The sequence below is a fragment of the Neopsephotus bourkii genome, unplaced genomic scaffold, assembly GCF_033783945.1.
Source record: "Neopsephotus bourkii isolate Nb327-2 ecotype Australia unplaced genomic scaffold, CSIRO-AGI_Nbou_v1 NB_1574, whole genome shotgun sequence".
In the NCBI taxonomy this organism is placed as follows: Eukaryota; Metazoa; Chordata; class Aves; order Psittaciformes; family Psittacidae; genus Neopsephotus; species Neopsephotus bourkii.
This window is the reverse complement of record NW_026902050.1, coordinates 2,140,999-2,164,267: the sequence shown is the minus strand read 5'-3', so window position 1 is coordinate 2,164,267 and position 23,269 is coordinate 2,140,999. Positions and strand designations below refer to the sequence as shown.

The window sequence follows — 23,269 nt, the reverse complement described above, 5'->3', positions numbered from 1 at the left end:
CCGAGTCCCCAGCCCTGCACACACACAGTGTTCTGACGCTGCTCCTCTGTCCATGGAAGAGCAGGAGAGCCCCCAGAACTTCCCGCAGGTATTTCTCCGTGTGCAGCTGAGCCCACGGGAGCTCTGGAGATCCTGTGGCAAAGCAGTCCCAGCCAGAGTTACCCCTTGTGCTTTGACATAATCCTGCCTGGGGCTCCTGGAGGCTGTCAGGGCCAGGAGCTGGCAACGCCTGGCTACGCTCTCCAAGTCACTTGTACTAACAGGCCTGGGTTCTCAGCCCCTCCAGGGCTCTGTCTGTCCTATGACCATTGCACAGGCTCCCCCATGCCGAGCTCATCTCCCAAACGCCACCACGGGAAGGTTTCAGGAGCCCCCAACAGCACCATCCCATATTGTGGAGGTCTGCCTCACTCCCACAGGGCAGGACAGCCCGGGGTCCATCCGTGCTGGCGCAGCTGCAGCGCATCCCTGCAGCAAAGCCGGGCGGCTCTGAATCACCGGAGACTCGCGGCTGCTTGGAAAAACTCATGTAATCGCTAAAATTAGCAGCCTGTGGGCTGGGCCGGGCCGGGCCGGGAGCCCGCAGCGCTCATCTGCCAGACAGCTGAGCACGCTCACCCAGGCCGCTGCTGCTCCCCGAGCCAGCTCCCGGCAGAACCAGCACCCCTGGGAAGGACTGGGGGTCCCGAGGCCCCCCAGCGCTGGACCCCCCATTGCTTTGCGCTGCTTCAAGAGCGCCTGCCACCCCATGAGGAACCCCCTTGGTGGCCCCTGGTGCTCACAGCGAGTGGCTGGCCCAGGGCACCCGGCCAGGCCCTGCTCTGCTGAAGGGAGGAGCAGGGTGTCGGCTGGGCCGGGGTCCAGGGAGGGGGTCCCTGCAGTGCTCTGGTGTGGGAAGCACCTCCTGGCCGGGCGGTGCAGCAGGACACAGGCTCATGCACAGCTGAGGGGGGAAGGCAGGAGCATTACTCAGACCCTCAGGGGCCAGCTGGGGCCCACAGCACCCATCAAGAGGCAGCAGCAGCAGCCCCTTCCCCACCACACGTCCATCCTAACCCTTTGAGGAGCCCAAACCTGAGGGCTCCTCCACAGGGGCAGGGCCAAGCCTTTACAGCATTTTCAGCGCCCTGTTTGAGGAACGCAGAGCCAGGGGGCCCTCACTGCTCACAGCTACACGATGCCCCATCTCCATCTGCCTCAAGGGATGGGGACATGTCCTGCCTTCCCTGGGCAAGGTAAGAGCTTTTTTGAAGGCGGAGCAATCCTGGACCCTTCAGGATGGGCAGGACGGATAGCCTATATCCAAGCACCAGCCCAAGACCCACCACAACTCTCCTGGAGCTCGAGGAAAATGACATTTAGGATCTCAAGCAGCAGCGGAGCTTGCCTGGCCAGCAGAACCGTGTCCTCCAGGCTCGGCCCTGGCCCGAGCGATAGCAGGAGCACGCCGGGCTTGGCGCAGGCTCAGGGCAGCGCTAGGTTGGAAGGAATGCAGGGCCCGTGGCCAAGTCCGCCTGGAGAGATGATCCGAAGCGGAAAGAGCTTGTCAGATGGGCGCTGTGAGGGGGAGGAAGGACCAGCTGGAGCAGGAGGCAATGGTGGGGGGCTGTCTCTGCTCATGCAGTGCTGTGTGTTTGCTGGATCAGCTTCACACAGTTCTCCACCTCTGTAAAGCCACCCCCGACAGCCAGGTGGGCTCCAGGGACCCCCTCCTAACACCCCAAGGGGGAAGGGGCCCCATGGCTCCCAAGTGCCCAGGAAAATCAGGCAGAGGAATGCACAGCAGCACAGGGAGCCACTGCCAGCCATCGCTGGCTCCCTGCCCTGGGCTGTTTTCATCTAGAGGGACACTAAATCACAGCTGGCAACTCCCAGAGAAACACAACAGTCCTGAAGCAGGGATTGCACAAGAGGGGCTGGGCCTGGTGGCTGCATGTCTTGGGGTGCTGCTGGAGCAGCAGCCCCATACCCTGCAATGAAGTGGGACTCATTCACCATGGACCAAGCAAGAGCCGTTGCCAAGGCTTAGCCACCCATAGACACCCAGGAGGAAAGGGGATGTGAACCCAGACTTTGGCTAACAAAATGGGGCAGAACACCTCCATGCCTCCAATCTCTGTCTGGAGCAGGGGCAAAGCAGGAGCTTCAGGCCTCCTGATCACTGTGAGAGCCTATAAACACTCACAAGCCCAGTCTTGTCCCATGGGTACATGCCATTGGCTTCATCTCTTCCCAGCTATTCTGTCATCCGTTGGAAATGCCGTGCTGTGATACTGTGGCTGCTGCATCAGCATCCCCAGGCGAGACGTGCTGGTTGGAAGCTTGGATGAGACATGGCCCAATCTCCATAAGGTCAGGCAGAGACACAGCAGGGGCATGAGCCCAGGACACAGGTGCTGATGGCCTTGAAGGGTCCTGCAGCAGCTGGGAAACAGGCAGAAAGTTGCGGGCACTTACAGCGGTGGTTAATTCCCTCCTTGCCATGCTGCTCTTCAGGGACTCTGTACATTCAAGTCCCAACAAGCAAAGGAGAATGGCACCTGCAGTGACATCAAGCTGGAAACATGGAGCATAGTCCCATGGTCTGACATGGAGGATTAGAGCTCCCACTGCTCAAGGATTTCCTAAAGCAGGAACAACTGCCACAGAAACGAGTGTTTGAGGCAGCTGAGCAAGTTATGAAGACCCTTGGCTAGGCTGCATTAGTGACGTACCCTAAGCGCTACCGACTAGGATGTGGCCCCAGAGGCAGCTCCTGGACTCATGTTAATCATGACTCTTCATCCCATGCAGAAGCCAAGGGTGTGCAGCCAATCCCCTCAGCCACTGAGTGCAGATGTGCTTAGCATCCACCCTTTCTCCAACAGCAGGGATGCCCCAGACCAGGGATTACAAAGCTGCAATCTTTTCCAGCCCACTGTCCCTCCAAGTCCAGCCTGGTGGTGAAGGTTGGGCAGTAGATCTTGGAGGTATGGGCTGCGGGGACTGGCAAAAACCTTGCCCATACACTGGTGATGGCAAGCCATGGGAACCTTGAGACAGCTGCAAGGCAACACTGCTCAGAGAGGGGCTGCACTTTTCCCAAGGTGCCTCCCTGGTGCCTCCCTGCCCACCACAGGCACTGTCACGCTGACCTGGAAGACATCCTTTCTCCGGATCAGGTGATGGGATATAAACAAGCACATCCTTGGATTTCCCAGGCCAAGGAGTTTTGCAGGAAGGGCTGAGCTCTGCTGGACAAGCAGCAGTGAATCAGAGGCAGCTCAGAACATGACACCTCAGAGGAAGAGTTAGTAAGAGACCCCTTATTGCTCCAGCCTTTTGTTGTCTGCTGACTTCACTTCCTCGTCTGGCTCAAGTGCGGGGAAAGCCCGATGACAGCACGTAGAGACGAATCATCCTCCTCTGAGCACTCAACTGCACGCAGCCGTGTGCCAGAGCCACCACGTGCCAGAGCTCAGCGACTGCGCAACAGGAGTCAAAGGAGAAGGGCAGAGACCCAGCTGGCCTCACTGCAGAGCTAGAGCGGCCAAAGGAGAGTTCAGGATGGCAGCTGCTGCTATCCCACTGCTCTTCCAGGGGCTGGACATCAGGGGGTCATACACCCCTATGACAACCAAAATGATGCCTTTCTTAGAAACCAGACAGCGTGCATCCAAGGGCCCATAGCCATGAGCACACTTCTTAAGCGTCTCACCGAGGCAAACAGTGACCAGCAAGGTTTGCATAACAACTTCCTCAGTAGCTCAGATTATACTTATCTCCTGCCTGCTGTGAGCAGATGCTTGCGTGGCACCAGCACGACAGCACTGGAGCAGGCACAACACTAAGTGGTCATTACGGTTGTCCAACCAAGAGCCTAAATTTGTAACAACTGCCTCCTTTTGGGCACTTGCATGCAATCCCCGTGAAAGCTGCATGTTGGGTTTGTGCTTCTCTCTTAAATATATTGCAGTAAATATTCTGGAGGTTGTGTTTATGAATCCAGTCCCAGTTTGCTTTGCTCCAGCTGTAGTGACTTGTATTTCTCTTTCTTTAGAGATAGCTTCCATTTAGCCAGGTTTGCTAAATTTTATTAAACCTCACACCAGCAAGACAACAGTTACTTAACACCACAGAAGCATACTGTCTCCTTTCACAGCTTAGAAGAGGAATTCAAGTCCAGTAGCAGCGCACCCTGAAACAAAGCAGTCTGTAGAACAATGCACAGCCTAGAGTAGCACACAACAGGGAACAAGCCACAGACCTGCAGCATATGCAGGTTCCCTTTACCCCAGGCTTGTAATGTGCCATTTCAAGGCCATCCAGGAAAGACCTCAATAATCAGAAAGTCTGTAAGGCTACAAAAGGACTCCTGGAGTATAGTGTCTCCTGCCCAAAGAGCCACAGATCCACTTCCAGAGGCTTTTAAGTACAACATCAGAGTTTTTAAGTACAAGCTAAGTCACTTTACAAAGTTTATAAACAAACAAAATAGATCAAGTTTCTGTTTCCTAGCCCAGCACCTTACTTACCTTCCTCTAGTTAAGCTAGCGGAAAGCGCTATTAGCTTTAAATGGTACCCCTTACTTCTGCCGTGTCCCGGAAAGGGTCTGAGGACATAAAGCAAAAACTAAGACACTTGCACTATACCATTCAGCCCCCAGCTGTATTTTTAAAAGGTCTTTTCCAGCATTTCTTCCCCAAAATCCCCTTTGCTTTCCCAATAGGCAAAACATTGCAGGTAGTATAAGGAACATTTTGGAGTATTACAGATAACCTTTAAAGCATGGTTAAAGCCGTGTTCTTATGTGGATTTCCCTACATTGATGCCATGTCCATGTGAGCAGCATGAGCATGACAGCATGCAACGGGGCCTGGCAGGGACAGGGCTCCAGTCCAATGCAGGTAACATGTAGTACACACATAGAGGTGACCACAGATCTTCTTTCACTCTCCCTCTGGGTTCACACACCAAGTGCTGTAGCAATATATGGTGTTTACAGCCACTTTTAGCAAACACTAAGCTAAATAAAAGCACGTTTTCATTATGCTGTAAAAACAAGGTCTTTTTGGTTCTTTGTATGAAGATTTGTAATCCATAAGTGAATGAAGTGTCAACTGCCCAAATGCTCAAAATGCATCCAAACGATGCTTCTAATCCTCTCTTCAGCTGGTATTCTCTATCATCTTCTCAAAAATTTTATCAGAACTACAGGCTGAATAGGAGTATTTCTGGAGTGCAAGAGTTGCCTGGTTTTACCCATCACATACAGACTGAGCACAATGGTTACAGTCTGGAGGGTTAAAATCAAACTGTAAAGGCACAAGAACAACTGACAATATGCAACTCTGGTATTAAAATAGGGTTTAGCACTTCTGCGGGCTGGTATCTCATCCAACCGGGCAAGAGTAGTTAAATCTGTTCCTCTGACACTGTTGGTTTGTACAATGGCACTGGGTGAAGTTTGGATTGGAACTTCTGACAAATGAAACCTATGCTGTCCAACATCTTCAAGACGTGAGTAGGTGAAACCTGGGGTTGCAAGAGGAATTGATGTGGGTGGTCTGGTATCCATGTCGGGCACTGCAGTCTTCCAAGATGTTAAGTGCTCTATCACAAGAGAAGTCAAAGTCCGGGAATAAGCTGAGCTGGACGTCTGGTATGTAATAGCTGTGGTTGGTGGGCAGTTCAGGTGCTCAGCTGTTAGAGCCACAAGAGAAATATTCAGTAGTGCCAGCGGGCTCTGACACATTAGAGATGGCACATTTTTTACTATCTCCATGCTCTTGAGGAGCCACTCTCTGAAACCAAGAATTTGGCAATCGCATCTCCAAGGGTTGTCGTCAAGGAAGACTTCTTGCAGCTCAGGTAAAGCAGTAAAGAAGTCTCCAGGAAGAGATTGCAGCTTAGTGCTATTCAGGTAAACTTTCTGAAGGTGCTTGAGATTATGAAAGAGGTTTCTAGGAAGAATCTCAAGCCTCTTATCAAAAAGAGAAATGTTCTGCAGTTTCTGAAGGCTCAGGAAGATGCCCTCTGGCAAACTGGAAATATTATTTGTATGCAGAGAAAGGCCCCGCAGTTCATTCAGACCACTGAATACATTCTTAGGAAGAAAACTAAGCTCTGGATTAAAACTCAGCACAAGAAGCTCTAAATTTGTCAAGTTACTGAACACAAAATCTGGTATTGTTGAGAGCTTTGTGTGATACAGCCACAGGCCACCAAGATGCCTCATTTCTCCGAACAATACTTCCGGAAGAGACTTCAGTGGGTTCCTGTACAAGGTCAATTTAGACAGGTCATGCAAATGCAGAAAGAGCCCAGAGGGCAAAACCTCAAGCTTGTTCCTGGAAAGTGTTAGGCTTTTCAGTTTATGAAGACAACAAAATGCATCAGGGGCAATGGATTGGATGTTATTGGAATGCAGGAAGAGCTCCATCAGCTCCTTCAGGCTATCAAACATACCAGACTCTATTGAAGACAGCCTGTTAAAGTACAGCATCAGCTTCTCGAGCCTGGTTAGTGCACTAAATATATTTCTAGGCAGTGCTGCCAAATAATTTCTTGACAAGTTCAGTACTCTGAGTTTGGCAAGTTTCTTCAGCACACCACTGGGAAGTGCTGTTAGTTGGTTTTTGTTCAAGTAAAGCTCCTCCAAACTAGCTAGTTTGTCAAACAGGTTTTCTTCGATGGATTTCAACCTGTTATTTTCAATGATCAATTGCTGAAGCTGTACCATGTCATCAAACACTTCTGCGGGAAGTTCGACCAGCTTATTCTCTAGCAGTTTGAGGGCTTTTAGCCTTCTCAGGCCTTTAAAAGCCACTGGTGAAATCAGAGAGATGTTGTTTGAAGACAAGATGAGATGCTGCAGTTCCATCATCCTAGAAAAAACACCCTGCAAGTATGTTACATTAGTGCCCGTTATGTGAATTTCTGTCATATTGCAAGGCAGATTTAAGGATTCCAGGTCTTTGATGTGCGGACCAGAGCAATGAACTGCGTTTTTTGAAGAGCAGTTGCACTTCTGAGGACAAATAGATGCATCCAACTGGAAGAAAAGCTTGATCATCACTGACAAGCAGAACACCAACATCTTTGTTGAAGTGCCAGAAACATTAGCTGTTACAAGAGACAAGAGAGAGTCAGGATTTGATCATAGATAGTAACTTAGCAGCACTTGTACGAATATATCATAAAACCTGCAAATGTGTGCAAAATGTCTCTTGGCTTGAAAGGAAACTTCAAAATCTCTATTACTGTTGACTGTAAATATTTCAAAGGTGGTCAGCTTACACTGAGAAGTACAGATAAAACTCTTTTGTAAATCAAGTGTTCCTTGTTTATATCTGTACTAGTCAAGTATAAAAACTCATCCGAAAATCGTGATGAATCCCTAAGTAGTCGTAAGGCATGTGTTTATTTGAACAGAAAAGCAACTCTAAGTTACACACAGAAAGTATTTAAAAAGAAAGTTACCAAAAGGTCCTGTACCCACTGTTTTTTATTGTAGGTTACCTGAGGTTTAAAAATAAAGTTTAGCCTGCAAAAATAGATAATGGAGGTAAAAGGGTGTCCTATATTTTAAGCGGCCTATATTAAAAGCAAACCAGCACAAAGTTCTGTTAAATCATTTCCCAGTACTTGCAAATATTCGCTTCTTGGAACAGCTCAACACCACACAAAAAGCAACAGGCTATTTTTGACATAGTCTGAAATGACACACAAGAACTCAACAGAGCACAGGACAGGAGTGAGCCTCTAATAATCAACGAGTCTCATTTCAACAGCTTAACACAATGCTAAGTTATCAGTGGTATCAAAAATATAATGAAATGAGAGGAAAGAAGTGCCATGAAGTTAAGTTGGAAAGCTGTAGCAATAAAGGTAGATGAGCACGAAACACCATGAAGTGGGGAAGTTGTATAGATTTCCAAACAAAAAAAGGAACAGGAAAGCAATCCTGGCTATAATGCTAATATTTAACAGAGCATGTCAAACAGAAATCCACAGTTTAGAAATACTTCCTTAGTGAAATCAACAAGTCTAAGTGTACCAAAAACCTGGAAATCAAGCACCTGGCTGATGAGTAGGAGAAGCAACAGCTGGGACTGCAGGAATAGCTGCACAAGTTCTACAGACACAGCTGGCACAGCCGATGCCATGTCAGTCTTCAGCATTAAGAATACTGGGGAAGAGGAGGCTCCATCCCAACATACCCTTTTTCCAGGGGAAAGGGTGAAGCTCTCCCCCAACAGCATCAACATCAACAGACACAGGTACAAACTCTACCACTGAGATAGCAGAGTTTCTTACATGCCTGAACTGCTGACAAGAACCAGAGATCAAAACCAGCTGCTGCATTAAAAAGGAAAAAAAAAAGAAAAGCAAAAGGGAGTAGCTTAAACATAATAAAGATTCTTGGTTAGGTTCAGAGTACTGCAGATTGGTAAAATCTGCATCCCTTCCTTGGGAAGTTAAGGACATGGCATCTAGTGGTAACTACCAGTGACATGGTGCTGCAAAGCAAGCTCATACTGGGCTTTCTGGAACTTTCTGAATGAGACTGTGTCACCAAAAGCAGGCTGTAAGATTTCACCCTTCCAAAGGACTTTTCCATGTCAAACAGAGTACCCTGTCTTCCTAGTAGTACCTCCCACCCCAAAACCAACCATCTCTCATAAACCTTCACCTCAAAACTCAAGAACCATCCTGTCCCTGAACCCCCTTATCCCAACCTTGGCATGCTGATGAGCACATCCCTGTCCACATGGGCACCTCAGCCCACAGCACGATGAGCAGGCAGCTGGTGAACTGCTTCCTGGTGGTGCATGGGCACAACCCTCCACATGCAGCAGAAACACACCATGAATTTTCCCTTTCAAACCCTAACTGGCATCTCAGCCTTCCCCAACTCAACCCAAGACCACTGCAGAACTCCAAGATTCAGTGAGATGGAGAAAAGAAGATCTAGAGAACAAGAGGGGTAAAAAAGCCCAAACTAAATTGTTATGTTAAAGACTGTAAATGCAGGTCCCTCAGAGGGCATGAGTGCAGACCACAGTCTGTAAAATAAGAGACTTACCCTAGACTAGACTGGGGATGTCCATTTCCCTGGTCTTATAACAAAAGAGTGTATGCAACGAGACGTTAGACACTCAGAAGTGCTTGAAGACATTTTCACAGACAACAAAAATGGTACAAATTCTTGCAAGAGACTAAGACCACAAGCACACGACTGGCACAGGAACTGGATAATCCTATGGATCTCAATCGTCTACAGCTGCTAATGGTATTTTTAAAAGAAATATATAAACTTCTATAACAGAAGTCACAGTAAGATCCATATAATAATTATACATTCCTATGCATCATCTCCTCAAACCCTTCTGTGAGACACCTGACATTCCAGAAAGGACACCAGCCTGGCTGGTCATTTACCATGTCCTAATGTAAAGCCTCTTCCCCTTTCTACCACCCCCTTAATATTTCTCAAGACTAAAAAAGGATGCCAGAAGCAATGCATCAATAGTGTTGCTATATCAAAAGTGACAGATCAGTTTTGAACTTCATTTCATAGAATACTGAGCACACATATAATTTACCATGGTACTTTTTTTTAATTTCTTGCAAGTTTCTAAACTCATCTGAGCATGAAAAAGGAATTTTAAATTGTACCTTATAAACTTATCTGCCTTTCAGATGAACTTACTAGGAGCATAGCAGGCAATCGGGCTTCACCATGATTCTGCACTTTCAATGGGAAGTAAAACAGCAAAACGCATCCTCCAGATAACACTTTCACCCCTATTTGCATAACTACTGTGAAAGGCCACAGGGTATTTTAAGCTTCAGAGCAGATTTTGCCTATATTTAGTTGTGTAAGCAGCCAGCTTCCACAGGTTGTATGCAACTCCAAAATTAGGTTTTGAGACCACTGACAGAACAGGAGAAAGTTTGAGGTCACACATGCAACAGCACAGAAAACACTTGCAGCTTCGTTGACAGCAATACTGGAGGCATGTGCTTAAGCCAACCCAGTGCAAATCTGGGTGAAGTCAGAAGTATACATTTCAATATGAATTATCATCAGAAATTACAAATTTGTTACACAGATTCACTGTGGTCTGCCACACATTATGTTCTGAAGGAGTGGACGCACTCACTTTAAACAGCCAAGCTGTTCACTTTAAACAGGCTGCTCTGACTTACTTTCTTGCAGGACTGGAGTCAAAGCAATTTGAGTAAAGAATGGAGTTTTTTATTTAATGCTTTGGCTAAGCAATCCAGGGTTGGCCTATTTGGCTTCTGTTTTTCCTCCAAGTCTTCTGGCCAACAAAGCCTAAATCCAGAAAGATTCTGAAGAGAAAAAAGCTTTAAGTTACCAAAATATTAGCTTGAAATGGAAAGATTTAGTTTTTCTAGTTAAGTAACCAGGTATTATAAGTATCTTATCTTCAAATTTAAAATCACGTGCTCTGCCAATGAGCATTTAAATGGTGGGTGAGCCACAGGATGGAAAAGGTGTCTTCACTTCTGTGTGATTCTCTGAGGCGACTGCGGCAAAGTGACAGCTCACAACCAGGAACGTTTGCCCTAGTCTTTTCAAGATAACGCCTGCCATATGTCAAAGAGCAGAAGGAACATGTGGATAACAGGAAGCGGAAACAAGCTGCTATCACATGTACAAGGTCTGGCTTTGAAATGGCTCTCATGAGCCAGCAGGTAAAACTACGGTCAGTATTATCCTACTGCAGAACTGCAGTGCTACTGTACCACTGCTAACAAACAGCATGCATACTTCTCCACCCAGTCTTCAAAATTATACAGGCACTGAACAAGATACTCATGACATCAGGGAATAAGTCTGTATTCTTCAGCAAGCTTTTGATCTAATTGTATGAAGAATAATTAAAAACCATTTCATGAAACTAATGAGAAGAGTTAAAATATCTGTTCATTTTAATTTTATTTTCAAAGAGCTTCAGTCACAAAAATGATTTACAAGTCTATTTACAATTCTATTGTACAGTTAATTATGTATGCCTCTTGACAACAGGGTACCATTCTAGAGCAGCAATACATATTTTAAATACAAAGATGTAGTATCATTTCAGATCTAAAAATAAAAAGGAAGCTGAGCTTCTAGAGAGTGCTGTAATGATGAACCTTTTAATCTGTGTTAGGCTTGAGGAATTCATGACAAACTGAGTAGTTTCTGGTTCACATAATTATCAAACAAGTTGCAATTTGTTGAAAATAGTTTTAAAAACCTGAAGCTTTACTGTATAAAATCAACATATTCAGGACTCTAAAAACTGTCAAAACCCCACAGCTTTCCCTTACACATACAAACCCCTAAGTTTACAAGTCAGAATTCCATGGGAGAAATCCTACAGAACTTTAGCTCTCTCATTTTGCGATGCCCAACATAAGCATTAAAAAATTGCAGCATAAAAAGGACTCCACATCTGCTTAATATTATACTGTATATACATATACAGTACAGGATTATTTACCCAATTTGTGATGACTGTTCAGCACAACCTTCATGAAGACAAAAATAAATAGAATTAAAAATCCAACGACTCTCAAAAAGTGCAACAGTAAGAGTTTCCAATTGAACTGACAATGAATATGGACAGTCAGTGCTGTGGGTGTTTTAGCTGCTTCTACTCAAACATTACTCGCAGCATGTTTTTGTCGTTTTTACAGTAGATTTTGTTCTATAGTACATGAAACTACAGTTTCTGCTAATCGAATCTGAAGGGAAGAGGAAAAAACCTTTAAAAATAACCCTGAGGGATATACAATTTAATGATCTTGCAATTTATTTCTAAAAAGTAACATTTATTATTTAGCAATTGCTTTTCTGGATAGACCAGTCCTTTAGGTATGTGCATAAATAATATTTAAAAATCAGTAATATTTACAAATCCTAATACATCAAAGGAAAATACGTACAGATTAAAGTCTGCATACACAAATAATTTAATAATAAATCAAACTCCTCAATGTAAGGCCAAAATATACAGCAGAAAGAAAATGTCTAATAAGTATCTAGTGGAGCTCACTAAATCAGTCTGTTCACCTGAATTTAGACTTCCAAGGTGAACATTAGAAGAGATTCTTTTCACTAGAAACTGAATTTCATTTTACTTCAAAGCAGAAACTGAATACACTAGTGCAGACATAGTTTGCTGCATTTCTGAAAACCAGAAAAACTAAACTGCTCAAGATGAGAAAAATTATAGGTGGCTAAACTCAGCTCTTGGGCAGGAAGGCATAAATCCCAATAACTGCAGAAGATGCAAAAGCTTATTTTGTGGCTGAACTTGCAACAGCAAAAAGGATTCTTAGAAAAGCTGATTTGTTATTCTTGACTAAGCGTCAGAAGCAAATAGGTCAGAGCTCAAGCATGCAACCTCAAGAACATTTACCAACTCTGAACGCATACCTTGAGGACACCAGCTCCCATTTGCAAAATATTCAAGTTTAATAGGCTCATGACCCATGAGTCACTCAATCAAGTGGAGACACTTGGCAACTGAGTTCCCTAAAATGCTCTCCGAAGTCAAGCCTACCCTAAAAAGCTGTTTCCTCCTTACTTTCTAGATAAGTCTAATTAATCAGAATCAGGTTGAAAGTCTAGCTTCAGGAACCAAATACGCCAAGAGAAATTATCAGTTTAGAGAAAGAATTAAGCAAAAGTATTTAAAAGGGAAAGACACAAGTATTTTCTTTCGCTTCTTATGGAACAGTCAAGCTATAATGGTCAATGACATGGAAAGCAAAAGCATTTAAGCGTAAGTCACAGCTCCCAGGTCCAAGATGCATAGCTTCACAACATTTTTCAACTGAAATATTGTGGTGTTTTTTTTAAATTTGAATACTACTTACGCAGCTAAGAATTATTCTTCATCAATTATTCCATGCTACAAAGATTTTGTAAAATCAACACTGACAGAAATCAGCCAACTGAATGAAGTTCATGATTAATAAATTTATCCAAGTCCACAGTTGCAGACTCCTTAAAAGCTGATGTTGTTCTACGTTTACGGCCTTAAGAAGCCAGGACTTTTACACTGCTCTGTTGAATGAATGCTAAGAAAACCACCTCCCCCTTCCTCCTGCTCCACCCCTTAAAAACAAACAACAATAAAAAAAGCAATCAGGAAGAGAGATGACAGCTGGACCGGAGGATAGGACACCATATGCATACTGTTTATGAGGAGCAAGTGCTAATAACTTAAGTTCTAGGAAAAAGTCTTCCAAACCATTTAGCACGACTTTTAAATTCCTCATTGGCACAGTAAATGCTGCAGAACCCATAACCTCAGCAACGGGGGACACTGTGCATACTGACTTACAGAACACCACAAGGGAATTCGGTCTGACCTGAAAATTTCCCCATATTAAAACAATGCAGGGATAGAGTTGTCTCCACAGGAATTAAAACAAAAACAAATCCCAATCAACAAAAGAAACCAAAGCTCATAGAACAAACAGTGAATACCACCCAACCTCGAATTCCATCATCAGAATACACACACTTCAAAATGATCCCAGCCAGGGAGGGAGTTTGGGGCCCTCCTTCCACAACTCCTCTAAAGGACCCAACTTGCTTCTCTGAAGGTTCTCTAGAGAACTGTGACTTCTCCAGATCCCTCCCAAAGCTTGGAGGTGTCTGAACCAGTCAGTTGCATCTGGTCAAAACAGACTGATCAAGAGTCCTTATTTTGTCATCTTCCTAAAGACACCAAAACCGACTTTTCTAAGTCAGTTTAACAAGTTGAAGATGGTTTGCACAGAAGTAATTTATGGTCTCAAAAAAAAATACAAAAGAAGTTTTAAACTCTGCACATGAAGATGATGCCTGCTTCTACGTTTTTGCAGACCTGTTTTTCTAGTGGTCTTGTATTTGACACCGCCTAATGGCGAAACAATGTATCGCTACCCCTAGTGCTTAAGCAGCATTACTGGTGATGCAAGGTTTTCTTTTTTTCTTTTCTTTTCTTTTTTTTAATAAATAAAATACACATAAGCCTTATAGTTCTGCAGCAAGACAGATTTTAGCTCGTCTATTTTCACTTAGTTGTGTTTCATACAGCTACATATAGTGCTTAAGACACTGGCAGTCTCTTTGAAATGCGTATGTTCTTAACATGCACAAATCCCAAAGCATGGGCATGTGAAAATATTCTTCCCTCCCACCCCCATTTCCCTTGCAGCAGTAACTCTGGCCTTACTACTTCAAGGTATATAGGAAAATTGTCTTAAGATTTACAAATAAAACATGGACACAAAGGGATAATTGAATCCTTCTGCTGGAAAAAACAAGGTGTGTGAAGAAATGCATAGCTAAATGTAATAAAACATGACACAGAAGAAAGTGTTTAGATTCTCCAGCCTTCCTTCTCCAAAAACTTTAGAGTGTAGCCAAATGCCTCCTCCTCTGGAGGCCACTTAAGCCCTTCCTTGGGGTTAGCAACAAAAGAAGCCAAGAACCCACTTGAAAGCAATGTGCTTTCTTCTTAAGGACAGAGCATGTCTCTATAGCATTCCCAATTCCTGCTGTGGCAGATTAAAGAATTAAATTTAAAACCCAAACATTACACCTGGAAACAGTCCTTAATAGTGGGACAAATTCATGGTACACACACCGAAACTTCAGAACCATTCTGAGGCACAAAACTTTTCAACAGCTGAGCATGAAAAAAGGAAAAATAAAAGCATGGTAAGACTATTATGTGCCTCTAGTACACTGATGTCATTGCACCATAGGGTTTACATAAACACGTGCCCTGGTAAGCAGGTTAGCACAATGGTTAAGATGCTCCAGGCAAATATAATGAACCTGTTTTCACTGCCCTGCAGTTTAAACCTTCAAATACGACTCATTTAAGAATAATGAAATTCGAAAGAAGGTAGAAGGAAACAATCATTTTTGTTCTGCCTAAGGAAACCTACATTTTTAAAATGTATAGCCATAACATGTCTGGCTCTGAACTTTGTATTCAGGGAGACAAAACAGTTGGACATATCTGCATTAGAATTTGACATTTAGTATACTGCAATTTCAAATAAAGCCTTAAAATTACATTCTTACGAATACTACTAAAGACACATGCCACCAAGATCCACTGTTATGTTACAGTGATGATTTGATATGAACCATTTTCTTGGGATGGTGCTTTTGCTTCTGTTGTTGTTCTGGGTTTTGGTGGCCATTCTGGATCAACCAGCAGTTCCTGAGCTAGATGCATATACTTGGCTTTTGGTGTCTTCTCTCTGCAACCGAACAGGGAAGAAAGGAAAGAGACTCCACAGCGATCCACAGCCTCCTGCAGAAGTGAACACATTTGAAAGTTGGATTACCATAAGAAAAAAATAACTAAGAACACACTAAAACGCTGGACCACCTATTATTTTAGTTTCTAATTTACTATTTTGTCATATTGGTTCTAGAATGTATAGTACAGAAACTCTTCTGTTGTGTCATTATTTCTACACTATGATGGCAATGACATTTAAAAAATATTAAGAAAATCCAAGTATTCTGCATTATTGCAACACTGAAGGTCACCAACAGCTTTTATGCATATTTTATAATAGTTTCCGTAAACAAGGGTATAACAGGCAGAGTTAAATGATGTTACTGTTGAAGAATAAAAGCCTGGTCTAGAAAAAGAATTCAAATTCCCAGAGTTTAAGAATACTCTTAAGCAATGAATTGTTTAAATGAAGGCAGCCAGCCAAAAGTGGCAGAATTCAACTCGCTGATACTGTGAAACCTAAGTCCTACAGGTATCAACAGTTACCAAAACAGACACAAATTACTGAATTTAGGTCTTCCTTCCTATTTTTCCTCTCCCAGTCCTACATGCATATAACTAGCTGCAGAAGAGAAACATCGTTCCTGACTCTCAGGATTGGATCCCTCTCACATCTCTGAGAGCACCTATAGCCTACATAGCTGACATTTAAATGAAGATATATTCTATGGTTTTCTTCGTGCTCTGAATTTCTTTCAGTTGGTGAACTGAACCAGACATGAGCCTTAAGCACAACTTCCATTCTTCAGTGACCACAAGGCAGTTTGTTCTTAAACAGCCTCAAAAGGACAAATGTAAGCTGAAGTGAATACATTTAATAAAAATTAGTGCTGAGAAATAAACCATTGTAATTCTAGCAAGAACAGATGTATAACTAACTGAAAGTAGTAAGCCTAAAGAAACTAAAGAAAAAGCTAGTTTTTATGGGATTCACATAGATTTCCTTCATGTATCATGACCAACATTTTTGGTGACCTGAAAAACCAGGAGCTAAATCCGAACGTCTCCTAATGGCCTCCTAAACCATCTGAAGTTAGTAGCATACTTTCGTTTACCATTTTGTTTAATTTCATTTATACATGCTGTAAGTTACGGCTCTCAGACAATGATTTAAAACTCCCAACCAAATCAATATAATAAAGAACTTGATTAGAGCCAGCATCAGCAATTCTGATTCCAAGCACATCAAGCCTTTCCCAGTCCTAGCATGCTAAACTTGTGAAAAAGCAAATAAAATTTCTAGTGTGCAAAATGAAGATATAGTGAGAAAAGTCTTAAAAGCAATCCTCTGGGTTTGTTTTACAGCTCTTCTATATAGAGGTAATTTGTTTGATAGTCAACAAGGAGAAAAATATATAACCAGAAGCCTTTCTCTTTTAATATTCTAGTAACAGAAATCTGATTTAAGTAGCTTAAGATAAGGCAACAGACACTTAAAGATCATAAAAAGATAACACTGAATTAATCTGCATGCACTCAAATGATGACAGCAAAATACTAGTCTCCAACCTGAGGAGGCTGGGCCATGGTGAGGCGATATTCTCCTTGTTTGTCTCGATTGAACACAACCTTCCAAAGGATCATATCAAGGAGGACATTCTGTGAGACATTATAGTGAGCAGGAAGAGTTAAAGAAACTAATGATCATTTGTTGTTAGTATGCACATTACAAATAAAACCTGAAATGGTGTTAGGCATAACTGAGTGCCAAAACAGAGAGTTTACATTACTTGGCAGTACTTAAGTGATTAACATTTTCATTCTTAAAGTGCTCACATGAGATTTAAGAATACAAACACGTACTTTAAATCAACTGCAACACTGACCACAGCCGCACCCTCAATATGGGTAAAATCATAAATACAAATTCTTAAGGTGTTTCAACACTCTAAAAGAAACTATGAAGTACTGAAAACATCAGTGCTTAAAGCACTTTCCCCTCAAACCATCTTTAATATTATAGCGGATTTCATGCTGGAGCTATGCTTTGTTCATAGTTTGTTTTAAACCAGTCACATTCCCAGAAAAGCTTTAGTGGGGTAGCAATGCAAGGCCACCAGCAGGAAGTCTGAAGGAACTCTGCAGGAGCCATTTCAGATATTAGTACGGGCAGAAGTTGAACAGTATGTTCGGTACATCTGGTTACTCTCATACTGCTGTGCAGGAGGACTTGAGAGCCTTGACAAATCCGGCAACAGAGGTGTGAACCTGCATCTTCCATGGCCTTGAGCCTACAACTCTGATCTTTGGACAGATTCCACTTTTAACTTCTGACTAACCCCTGCCATTGAGAAAGAAGAGCTAATTAGCCAGACTTTTATAATAGATTTTATAATGCTTACGATTTTATAATATACCAGAATTTTATAGCGCTTTTATAAACCATCTGCCAACCAATCTTCAGATTACTAGATGTTCGTTTTTGAAGCCAGCCTGTCCCAGGCTGTAAGGAGGTGAAAAGAAACATCTGCTAGGATCTGCCTTTGTTGTGCAATATATTCCTATCATCTGGTAGAAAGAATATGCATGCTTTGTGAACCTAGTATGGGACCCACATGGAAGCAAAAGCTTTACAGAGCATTTCAGAAAACATGCCTGGGGCAGCCAGTCAGAAACCATTCCTGTTGCAGAAGCCATGAAGAAACTACACAGGATCACAGCGTGACAAAAAACGTTCAAATTGGCAAGTGTGACAAAAGATGATAAACCAAATCGCTTATTTATCTCATCATTGTAAGACTCTTAAAGATGCAATTACTGAGGGATTAGTCACAGCAGAACAAACTGTAGGTGATATACACACAGATTACCTTGTTAAAAGAAGTAAGGAGATGCCACCAGCAGCTTTTCCTAGATACTCAGAGTACGAACTGTAACTGTTCCTCAGTAACTCACACCCAGAAACTCTGTAGTGTGAAGTGTAGTGAGCAGAAAATCCAGCCAGACACACAAGGACAGAAAGGCAATGAGCTGGACTGGAAATGAAGGAATGAAATAGCCTGGGATTTCTATACAACACACTGGACCCAATGAGCTGGCACTACCTGAAAAAGCTTCAGGGAGCCTAGAATAGTACTGCTGGAGTTCGACACAATCCAAAGGGAACAAAAGCAGGCTGAAGTTACGGAAGGTGAAGTGTGTATCATAAAACAAAGTTTGGGATTTAAGGATCACAAGACAATGCTTCTGTTGGTCATTTGCTGTGAGACATCTGTCTTAACAAAGTATTCAACTAATAGTGGAAGCGGAAGAAATAGGTTGCAAGTCAATGCAGAACATCCCAAAGAATTAATGTCAAGAAAACTGAATTGTATAGATACTTCTATTCCACTGCTAAAGTATGCACAACAAGATAAATAGGTAAGTCAGTCTGAAAGGAATGCAACAAATCATCCTACCAGTTTTGGCAATGACAGTTAAGTGATTAAAGTGTCAAAAGATGATAAATCAATCCAGCCCAGGAAAAAGAGTGGGGTGGGGCTTGAAATACTGGGTGAGAGCAAACATTGTACAGCAATCATATTGCTTAGGTTATGTTTAGTAGAATTTCACAACTTTACGGATTGGTGTGGCCACCAACAAGGCGCAGGAGTGAACTTTTAAGTCAGAGAAAAACCATTTGTCTGCAAGAGACACATGCTGATGCATGGACTGACACTGTACAGACTGTCTACTGGAGCCCTCACACATCCACAAGAGAAATATCACCAGCTTGCATAAAAGTTAGAAAGATCACCTGCAGGAACAAAGTAATTCTTCAGCAGAAGGTAAGTTTCTTTTTCCAAGTGACGTTTATCACAGGACTGAAAATTGTAACCAGCACCTATTTAGACTTCATGTATCAACACAAAGCTCAATTCCAAGGAATAATATTAGTATTTCAAAAAAGCTGATAACCCAGAGATGGTAATGAAATGTTTAAATTAATCAGAAGACAAAAAAAGCCATTGTTCTGCAACTTCAGAATGCCCGTTTTGTTTCAGTAGTAAAGACAGCAATATACATAAAATTTAACTTAACAAATAAAAAAGGAGGCAAAACCCCCCAAACTATTAAGAGTTTAGTAGTACAAAACCATGGAAGAATTAAAAGGCATAAAGGAAAACACCACAAGCAAGGTTAAGAGTAAATATAGGACAATGTAAGACAGAATCTTTAGGAGAGGATAAACTTGTTAACCACAAGGCAAAGGCCAAAATAATTAGTAGCTACCGCCGTATTTTGGAAAAGACAAGTCACCACCTATCATGTGAACCACTTGAATACATGTTCCAATAGGGAGTGACATAATAGCACATATTGCAGATTCCATTTGGAACACATTTTGAACACAAAGACTTTTCAATCAAATTATGCAAAAAAACTCTGATTAATTTTTACTAAGTCATGAATAACAGGGGAAAAAATAGTCAATTGGAAAGAACAGTAATACTACAGCAATCTTCAAAGGCCAAACTGGCATGATCCAAGCAAACATGATGCTGGTTACCTTGATAGCAATCCCTCACATAGTAATGGAAATACTGACTAGAAGCTGACAAAAACATTGTACAGTAAAAACAGATAACTGCAGCGTGCAAGTGCTAGATAATGTTGAAAGGTTTTTTCATCTTGTAGGAAAAAAAGTGACTAATGGCTGCAACCAAAACCCAAATGTATTCAAGTTGGAAATAAGGCATCAATTTAACAAGAAGAACTAACCACAGGAATAAATGACTGACTTTGAATCCAGACTCTTCCTGGAAGATGTATTTGGTAAACTTCAACTCTTGGAAACAACATAGGTATAACTGGAGGAAAGGTAGGGCATGCTTCTGCACACATTAACTCTGGAATTACAGCAGAAGAGGTCAATATCCAGAGTGACTGACGTTGGTCAAGCTCAGGGATGGAAAAAGCACATCTGAATGAACATCTTTACTTCTGGACTTGCATCAGATTAAATGAGCAAGTTATATAGGCCTGCATTATTCTGAACAATAAGCTATGCACATGAATCAACTCAATAAAGATGTGCTCGCCTAATGATTTTATATAGTTCTCTACTCTGTTAATTTATTTTGAACTGAATTAACTTAGGAAATCAATATGGAGAGTACTGTCCCATAAAACAGTTAAAATAATTTAGAAGCCCTTTCACTTCTCTACCCTCCTCCTGCCTTTTTTTTTTTTAATTAAAAAGGTTTTAAAATTATGCTTTTAACATAGAAAACTCTGACACTCTAAGTTTAGCCTAAAAGGACATTTTTAGGAATACAAATTTAACAAGAACAGTGGCAACTTACACTGTGAAGAGAGACCTTCTGAACAAAAGACAAACACCTACCCTAGCAAAAAGCTCACTTAAGCATTTTTTACATTTGATTTCTTACCTCCACCAGCACGGATACAACTGCATTGAGAATAACAATGATGAGAATTCTTAGGCGCCACTCATATGGCACACACACGAGCTGTGTGAAAAAGTTGCCAGAGGTTAGCAACATATGAAACAAACACATATTCCAAGCAGGCTCAGAGTCATTAAATTCTCACTTCCCCCTCCCAGAGATGCTATGTTAAAGCTCTAAAATGGTTCAAGCTTTCCCAAAAGGCAGCCAATCAGCTATCCTAGGAAGTAAAGACACAGGCTGTAACTGGTGAATCTTACCTCAAGAAATGCGTCAATAGATTCAACAGGATGCAACATGATGAAAAATATGAAGACATAAAGAACTATCACAGATGTAACAAACAGAACTGTAAAACAAGAAAAAATATTTTTATCAGATCATTGCACAGAGTTTTGGACAGTTTTCCCACGTATCATGGGTTCATTACTCCCTCTAAACCCTTTCCTGGTGGATTTTGGCAATACAAGTTGTGCTGATAGCCACAAAGAGACAGAAGGCCAGACTCAAGTTTCTCACTGGCTCACTTGTGACGCTGAAACATATATACACATACACTTCTACAAACAGAGCAACTGTTACCATAAATTTCTTCATACAGTTTAATACTTCCCTATTTTTATCTGATTATCAGAGGATAGTTGTAGTGTGTTCCTCCAGCAACATTGTTATTGCTGAAGTGGCACAAGACAATTGTAAGCAAGCCATGGATAAACACGTGAATAGTCACTTGGAGTTTCACTTGGAACTGTATACAATAAGAAAGGACTTACAATTTTTGTAGCATGGTTGTCTAAAGGGCTTTCCTTTAGAAAAGACAATTGCCACTATGAGGTACTGAAAGCTGGATATAAAAAACAAAGTTGTGTTTTCGTAATTTTTAATGTAATGTTCATCTTGAAGAGTCTCATTCCCATGGTGTGCAGAGCTGGTGTTTGTGGCATCCAGTACATTACATTCACTACAACATAAAAAACCCCCAATAATTATCACTGTGTTATGGAGAAGATGCAAACCAGACAATGACAGAACAAACTGCTACAGTAGTAAAAAGGCTTGTCCTTGAAAATCTATTACAGTAAGAAGTAACTCAAAACTATGGCAAGGAGGTAGCAATTCTTGTGAATTCTGAACTTCTGAGTTTTTTTCTGCTTACAGGTTTTAAGTTTACTACATGAACTCTTTAGAAACTATCACTGTAGATACACTTTGCAGACAAATAAGAAAATACTGCAATCTAAAACAAGGTTGAAACATGTCTCTGGTTTTCTGAAATATCAATTTGATTTACTGTAACTCTAACAGGAAAATCATAGAATAGTTAGGGATGGAAAGGACCTTAAGATCATCTACTTCCAACCCCCCTGCCATGGCCAGGGACACCTCACACTAAACTATGTCACTCAAGACTCTATCCAACCTGGCCTTGAACACTGCCAGGGATGGAGCATTCACAACAGAAGGGTTAAAAATAGGTCTGAACCATTAATTTACAATTTTAATCTCAACTGTCACAAAGCTGAGGAGTCTTCAGACCCTGCAGGCTGGCTCTGACCCAGTTTTGCATTTCAGCAATTCGGTAACTCCTATGTATTGGTATGCTTTTCATAAAAGCTTTAGTAGACTACCTGCCATACAGGTTTACATCTCAAGTAAACAAAGAGGGTCAATAAAGAGAGTTATTATTACTTATAGCTTTTCCATCATTACTGTATTCTGCATGGAACCACTGAAATACTTACTCAAATTCTGCACTCCAAGGCTTATACCAGGACTGCTGTTTGACCCAAAAAAACCCGAAGACTTGGAAAGCAAAGCAGATGATGATCTGAGACAAAACAGAACACAGAAGTGGACCTGAGATAAGACCTGATGGAGGCCTTCGAGCAACAAGCTCCTTCCAAGCAGGGTTTAGACTCACTGCAAAGAGAACAAAAACCAAATTACATATTCCATCATTACGGTTTTCAAAGGTCACTCTGTTCACATTCTGTTCAATTAGAATGGTTTGCTCACGACATCACTTTAAAAATCAGTCCAGAACTGCAAGCGTGAAACCACCTTGAAAAGATTATACTGCTCTAGAATAACGCCACAGTGCCTTCTACAGGCTGGTTACCCCCAGCAACACAGGACAGCAGGGGACAATAAAAGAAGCCATGAGACCTAAGGAATTAGTAGTGTCTGGCCAAATTCCCTTTGTCTTGCACAAGGATTTACAGCTCGTCAGTTTTGGTTTGCCATTCAAAGAAGCATTTTCTATTAAACTGGAAAATGGTATTCTACCATTAGCCAGTAAACTGAATGCTAGGTTCCTATGTGGAATCAAATACTTCACTAGATAATAGCTTGGAGTACAGCATTTTATATGCAGAATTACAACCAAAAATGCAAGAAAATCAAAGCATTTGAGAAATATTATATTGTAACAACTTCTGTTTTGATTCCAAACCCAGTTTCCTCATGTCAGTAGAGATTTATGACTTCCTGTACCGTGAACAATTACTTTTCAAAGATCATGCACACAACCTGCTTTTTGTATGAGGACATTTCACAAACTC

At 42.1% G+C, this 23,269-nt stretch overlaps 2 protein-coding genes across 7 annotated transcripts in view; both read right to left on the bottom strand.

Annotated features, from left to right (window-relative positions):
• Positions 1–4,057: 4,057 nt before the first annotated feature.
• Positions 4,058–13,021, bottom strand: GP5 (glycoprotein V platelet). 3 transcript variants are annotated; one of them, XM_061371485.1, is made up of 3 exons: positions 12,884–13,021; positions 10,172–10,342; positions 4,058–7,105 (listed from the first exon to the last, which is right to left on the bottom strand). In XM_061371485.1, exon 3 carries the CDS (start codon positions 7,077–7,079, stop codon positions 5,166–5,168), a length of 1,914 nt encoding a protein of 637 aa, XP_061227469.1. In that variant the 5' UTR covers positions 7,080–7,105; positions 10,172–10,342; positions 12,884–13,021; the 3' UTR covers positions 4,058–5,165. The 3 variants fall into 3 exon arrangements, with proteins under 3 accessions (XP_061227469.1, XP_061227468.1, XP_061227470.1); XM_061371484.1 differs by lacking the exon at positions 10,172–10,342 and having other exon boundaries at positions 12,884–13,011; XM_061371486.1 differs by lacking the exons at positions 10,172–10,342; positions 12,884–13,021 and adding an exon at positions 9,662–10,144.
• ATP13A3 (ATPase 13A3) overlaps positions 10,923–23,269 on the bottom strand; it is a 61,851-nt gene continuing 49,504 nt past the window's right edge. For 3 of the 4 annotated variants that reach the window (XM_061371428.1, XM_061371427.1, XM_061371429.1), the window contains 6 exons: positions 22,451–22,628; positions 21,482–21,669; positions 20,969–21,057; positions 20,691–20,771; positions 16,828–16,917; positions 10,923–15,327 (listed from right to left, as the gene is read on the bottom strand). In XM_061371428.1, the coding sequence (XP_061227412.1) occupies positions 15,130–15,327; positions 16,828–16,917; positions 20,691–20,771; positions 20,969–21,057; positions 21,482–21,669; positions 22,451–22,628 (824 nt within the window). In that variant the 3' untranslated portion in view covers positions 10,923–15,129. The remainder of the gene's footprint in view (positions 15,328–16,827; positions 16,918–20,690; positions 20,772–20,968; positions 21,058–21,481; positions 21,670–22,450; positions 22,629–23,269) is intronic. The other variant, XM_061371430.1, reaches the window with a different exon arrangement.

Excerpts from the sequence above, each read along its gene's own strand:
- GP5 (XM_061371485.1), bottom strand. The coding sequence starts at position 7,079 with ATGTTGGTGTTCTGCTTGTCAGTGATGATCAAGCTTTTCTTCCAGTTG.